The sequence below is a fragment of the Myotis daubentonii genome, chromosome 3 (genome assembly GCF_963259705.1).
Source record: "Myotis daubentonii chromosome 3, mMyoDau2.1, whole genome shotgun sequence".
Taxonomy (NCBI): domain Eukaryota; kingdom Metazoa; phylum Chordata; class Mammalia; order Chiroptera; family Vespertilionidae; genus Myotis; species Myotis daubentonii.
Genome location: NC_081842.1, coordinates 174,777,231 through 174,783,417, shown reverse-complemented (window position 1 = coordinate 174,783,417; position 6,187 = coordinate 174,777,231). Strand labels below are relative to the sequence as shown.

At 54.3% G+C, this 6,187-nt stretch overlaps 1 protein-coding gene across 1 annotated transcript; it reads left to right on the top strand.

The window, feature by feature from the left end:
• Window positions 1-223: 223 nt before the first annotated feature.
• On the top strand, window positions 224-2,795 carry FOXD3 (forkhead box D3). Its single transcript, XM_059689310.1, has one exon. It carries the CDS (start codon window positions 715-717, stop codon window positions 2,164-2,166), a length of 1,452 nt encoding a protein of 483 aa, XP_059545293.1. The 5' UTR covers window positions 224-714; the 3' UTR covers window positions 2,167-2,795.
• The last annotated feature ends 3,392 nt before the right edge of the window (window positions 2,796-6,187 follow it).

Genomic DNA, 6,187 nt, shown 5'->3' with positions numbered 1-6,187 from the left:
GCGCCCCCCGCGCCGGGCTGCAGCCTGGGCTGAGGTCTCCGGGCAGGCCGGGGCGCCCTCGGTGCCCGCGGGATGCTGGCGCACCGCACGGCGGGAGTTGCGCGTCCCTCGTCCCTTTGTTGACAATTCCCCTGAACCAACTTGAGTTTGGCCGGCTCAGCCGTGGCCCTGACGTCACACGTGGTCACGTGGCCCCGCCTCCCGCTGGATCTTTAAGTAGAAAGTAATCTATCAGGCCAGTCCTTAAAACGCGACTTTCGACTACGGGGGCTTCGGTGTCCCTGCACCCCCTCCCCTCGTTGCCCCAGTCTGCGCCCTCCCGAGCTGCTCGGCGCCCGGCGTCCCGCGCCCGCCGGCACAGCTCCTGCACCCCACCCCCGGCCCAGAGGCCGAAGAAGGCCGGCGAAGTGAGGGGGCGCGGCGTGGGAAAGCCGCCGGGGCCGGGGCGCCTAGTACCGAGCGCCGGAGACAGCGGGAGTTTGCAGAGTGCGGCCACCGGGGCCGGACGGCAGCGCCTTCGCCGCGCGATGCCGGGCCGCCGGGTGTGAGCCGAGCCGGGAGGGCCCCGAGCCACAAACGCTCCCTCCTCTCTCCCCCAGGACCCCATCTTTCGGGGGGCGCCCAAATCCCCTTCCCCTGAGCTCGGCGGCAGCTCCTGACGGCCCCCATCGCCCGCCGCTTCTTTCCCGCAGCCGCCACCCACCCCGAGGAGGGATGACCCTCTCCGGCGGCGGCAGCGCCAGCGACATGTCCGGCCAGACGGTGCTGACGGCCGAGGACGTGGACATAGATGTGGTGGGCGAGGGCGACGACGGGCTGGAAGAGAAGGACAGCGACGCCGCCTGCGACAGCCCTGCGGGGCCGCCGGAGCTGCGCCTGGACGAGGCGGACGAGGTGACGCCGGCGGCACCCCACCAGGGGCAGCCTCAGCCGCCGCACCAGCAGCCCCTGGCATTGCCCAAGGAGGCGGCTGGAGCCGGGGCCGGGGCCGGGGCCGGGGGCGAGGCGGGCGCGTCCGAGGCCGACGGCTGCAAGGGCGGCATTGGCAGCGAGGAGGGCGGCGGGAACGGCGGCGGGCCCGGCTCGGGCAGCGGAGCGGCGGGCGGCTTGACCCCGAGCAAGCCCAAGAACAGCCTGGTGAAGCCGCCCTACTCCTACATCGCGCTCATCACCATGGCCATCCTGCAGAGCCCGCAGAAGAAGCTGACCCTGAGCGGCATCTGCGAGTTCATCAGCAACCGCTTCCCCTACTACCGGGAGAAGTTCCCCGCCTGGCAGAACAGCATCCGCCACAACCTCTCGCTCAACGACTGCTTCGTCAAGATCCCCCGCGAGCCGGGCAACCCGGGCAAGGGCAACTACTGGACCCTGGACCCGCAGTCCGAGGACATGTTCGACAACGGCAGCTTCCTGCGGCGCCGGAAACGCTTCAAGCGCCACCAGCAGGAGCACCTGCGCGAGCAGACTGCTCTCATGATGCAGAGCTTTGGCGCCTACAGCCTGGCGGCGGCGGCGGGCGCCGCGGGGCCCTACGGCCGCCCCTACGGCCTGCACCCGGCCGCCGCGGCGGGCGCCTACTCGCACCCGGCTGCTGCGGCGGCGGCGGCCGCAGCCGCGGCGCTCCAATACCCGTACGCGCTGCCGCCGGTGGCCCCCGTGCTGCCACCCGCCGTGCCACTACTGCCCTCGGGCGAGCTGGGCCGCAAAGCGGCCGCCTTCGGCTCGCAGCTTGGCCCCAGCCTGCAGCTGCAGCTCAACAGCCTGGGCGCGGCCGCGGCCGCCGCGGGCACGGCTGGCGCCGCGGGCACCACCGCTTCGCTCATCAAGTCCGAGCCGAGCGCACGGCCGTCGTTCAGCATTGAGAACATCATCGGCGGGGGCCCCGCGGCGCCCGGGGGTTCGGCGACGGGCGCTGGGGGTGCCGGGGTAACTGGGGGCACGGGAGGCGGTGGCGGCGGGGGCGCTGCGCAGTCCTTCCTGCGGCCGCCTGGAACAGTGCAATCTGCCGCGCTCATGGCCACGCACCAGCCCCTATCGCTGAGCCGGACGACGGCCACCATCGCGCCCATCCTGAGCGTGCCGCTCTCTGGACAATTCCTGCAGCCCGCAGCCTCGGCCGCCGCCGCTGCCGCCGCCGCCGCGCAAGCCAAGTGGCCCGCGCAATAGGGACTCGAGGTCGCCGGGACGCAGGGCCCCGCGGTGGGCCCGGGCCGCGGCTGCACTTCCAGGCTGGGCGCCCCGCCCTGGTCCCGGCCCCCGTGCCCAATCCCAGACTCTGCCTTTCCTCCATTTCCTGTCCCCGACCCCTCAGCGCCGACCTCCGCAGCCTCCACCCTCTTATGCACACCTAGGCTGGCGGACCAAACTCTCTGCGCGCGCCCGCCGGGAATAGCTTTCCATACAGGTAAAACCGAAAACTTCAATTTTCCAAGAATGTTCCCTGACGGCATCTGCTCTCAGTACCGTGGGGAAGGGAGGGAAATTCTTTGTAAATATTTGTATAAAAATTATTGACTTTCCTTTTGGGGTTTTTATTTTTTTAAGAAAAAAGAAACAAATTCAGTAGATTTAGAGCTCTGAACTTTCATTTTTTTTGAAGGTTCACTCTCCACAGTTTTATGTGAGAAAAATGTATAGAGACGTTGGGAGATTTTAAATGTAAAAGAATTTTCAAAAGGCAAGAAGTGTCATTCTATTATAAAAGTCTGTTTATATATGAATGAATATATATGGTATTCTAAATGTTATTCCATCGTGTTGTACACAACTTTGTAAATAAATTTTTAAAACGCTCAGCCTAGTGTTTCATTTAGGTATCTGAAGTAAATGACGAGATTTAAAAATATTTGTATTTCATCTTTACCAGAAATTCGAGGAGTTTGCTAATTCATAATTTGTTGTAAGAAAAGTTTAATTGAACAAGGAAAAGAATATGCTAATTTAAATCATAGTAATATTTTTATTTTAGTTTTTACATAAAACCCGGATGTGGGGCATGATCTTGTTCATATCAATCCATTAAATCTAAATGACCAGAAATGTCTGTAGATAAGATAACCTGCTACTTTAAAAAAAAAAAAAAAGAAAAAAAAAACAAACCTTAGTCTCAACAATTAAATCTTTTTTTAATTAAAAAATACCAACATATTTTGCACAATGAAAATTTCTGAAATGCAGATCTTGGTCATTAATATTATCCTCTCAAACGAATATAGATTCCAGACATAGCCCTCATTTTAGTATTTAAATCTTTAGTTTTTGAAATTTCTTATTTTCATGGCTCAAGTGAAAGTGGTAAATAAACCCAGTTGTTTTTTTAAGTGTATATTATGGCATTTTGAATTTTGCTGTGGAATTGTATTTTATTAACCTGATAGGTAATACATAGTTTTATTCTTAAATAATGTTTTCAAATAAGATACCTCTTTTCTATGGCAATCCACAACATAATTTAAATTTCTGAACGGTTTCTTTGGATGCCTCCCCACCCTCCAACCCGCAGTTTTTCTAAAGGCCAAGGACTAGTGTGGCCTTAATATCCTTTTAAAAACAGGTGCACATCACCCCCTCCCCCCCCCCCCCTTTATTTTTTTTCTTAAAAAAAAATGCGTATACTTAGTGTGAAATTTGAGATCATAGGGCAGGAATGTGAAGATGTTCTAGATTTTTTTTTCCCCTCCTAGATTATTTTAATGTGCATTTCTGCTGTTGCAACCTTAAAAGTATTAAGGTACAAATGTAACATCTAGACTCGGGAGGCCGGTTCCCACCACCACTACCATATCCTCAAACGGCATCAATTCTAATTATTTTGTAATTAATTTAGGTGTTACAATTACTTATGCGAAATCTCTTTGCAAAGCTGGATCGGGTAGCGGTTTTGTCAGCTCAGCCCCAGGTTCCTCCTGTTTGCAGAACACGGCCACGATCCCTGCCGCTGGCGCCCACCTTGCCTCCTGGTCGCAGAGATGCCTCGGGGCTTCAGATCCGAGCCGCCTTCTCTGCAGACGGCGTGGACAGAGCCGCGTTGAAAGACCCTCCCAAATACCGAACCTGTTTTCCTGGTCAATGGTAAACATTATTGTGTCTCAGTAAACATTCCTTATGGATCAGGGCCCTAAAATAAAACAGGCTGCCGGGAGTGAAATAGTTCAACTTGACAAACCAGAACCAGATAGCCGCCGCGGAGCGCCACGGTAACCTTCGAGGAGAAGAGATTATGGACCACACGGTCTCCGGGCGGGTCCCTTCTAATCTCCTTTTACAAGGAAAACTAAACGGATCTAAATCTGTTTGTGTGTTGCAGCTATAAAAGTAACAAGTTGTTTCACAGTTGTGTCTGGCTAATCGGTTTTTACACAAACAGCAAATGGTACATGATTTGTGCAAACACATAGAGGTTATTTCTAAATATAGCTGACACTCCTGGGAAAAGGGAAAGGCAGGGCTTCTTGCATTCACTTTTAGCCTCAAGAAGCTGCTGATCCAAGGCTTCTAAATGACATTGGATAACAGGGGCCTCATTCCACCCCTGATCCTTTGTTACTTATAAAATTACTCGCTCATATTTCCGCGCATAGCAGCAATACCGGCCGAGCCTGCGCCCGCAGCTTGACACTCAGCCACAAGCCGCCGCTTAAGATCCGAATGGCTTTTTCCAGCGATGCCTTGGCGGTGGGGTGTAAAGGAGAGAACCGCTGACAACTTCCAGCCTCTTAACCTTGAACTAGCTTAGAGATGGTCCCCCCCCCTTCTTTTATTTCTTGGAGGGTAGGAGACTCAGATCCAAACCCCCAAACTGGCAGTGCCTGTTTAAAGTCCTGGCGGATGTCTGGGAGACCCCTCTGAAAAGCTCTTTTTGTTTTAAGCTTGGTAAACCGCAAAGGTTTAGAACGGAAGGGAAATGCAAATACGTATAATGAACGCTAGCATTGGTTGGGGGAGGGCTTGAAACTCATATTTGATGTGACCGAACCTGCGCACCTGCGACGAAAGGCACTACAATTCCCTCTTAAATTGAGATTTAAAGGCAACACTACTGACACCGCTTTTTATTCCACATAGTGAGGTTTATTTGTAACAAAAGGGGGAAGCGGGTTGATTTTTATGGGGAAGAGTTTAGCGTTCGGCTACACACGGGTTTGCACTCCCTCCGACACTTATTTCTAGAAAGTCAATCCAGTTCCGAGGTCTAAGATCCTTAGAGCATCCCAGGGCGGAGTCCCTGAGTGGGGCCCCCCCGCACGCAGCCCCTTGGGGAATGGAGAGTGGATCCCGAGGTCCAAGAAAATGCGAACAAGCAAAATGCATGCATGGGCTGTACAGGGCTCTCGCTGCAATGGCGCACGTGGCCTGTAGGGGGAGACGAGCAGACGGAAAACTTCCCCATTTGTCTCCGAGGGTCCAGCCTCAGCCCTCCGAGGCCATTCAGACTCGGAGCACGCTGACACCCTTGCTCATCTTCCGGGCCTGGGCCACCCAGGTCAAATATCAAAGAAGCTGTTTTCCTTGGCCTGTCTCCTAGAAGGGACAGAGTCCCGAAGGGGGTTCGTCCTAAAGATTGGGAAGCAATAAGATTTAGTGATGAGGAAACACTGACTTGGAAGCAATTAAGAGTTATATTTGAGGTTATTTATTTTACGTGGTTTATAGGAAGAGCCTTGGCAGTAAGGGGAACATGAACTGTTGGTGTGTGTTTGGGGGTGGGGTCATTTTAACGTGGGCTCCTTGTGATCTGAAAAAAAGCTAGATCCAGAGCCAGGCGTCCATCAGACCATCCCCACCTGTATCTGTGATGGTGGCAAACTGCAGCATTAACTAGTGAGTGGACTCCTCCGCCCTGGGGGCTAGGAGGTTGGTGAGGAGGTTGGAAAGGCATTCTCAGTTTCCAGGCTGTGCCATGGGTCTCTGTGTGCCTATTTCATGGGAGGGAATGACAGGAAGCAGTGGAATCAAAGAGGCCTTGCACAGGGGGTCCGGATCAGGGGTTGGGCATTTCCTGACTGTGACCTTGGACACAATGCTTGGTTTCTTTCCATTTCCTTGCCTCTACAGTGACAACGAGGAGTCTGCTTGCGGTTTGGGCTTGCAGAATTAGGCGAGTCGATATCAGTGGGAAATATTTTATAAACTGGTAAGAGGTAAGGGCACTTGAGATTTTTGTTTTTGTTTTTATGGTTTCTGGGCA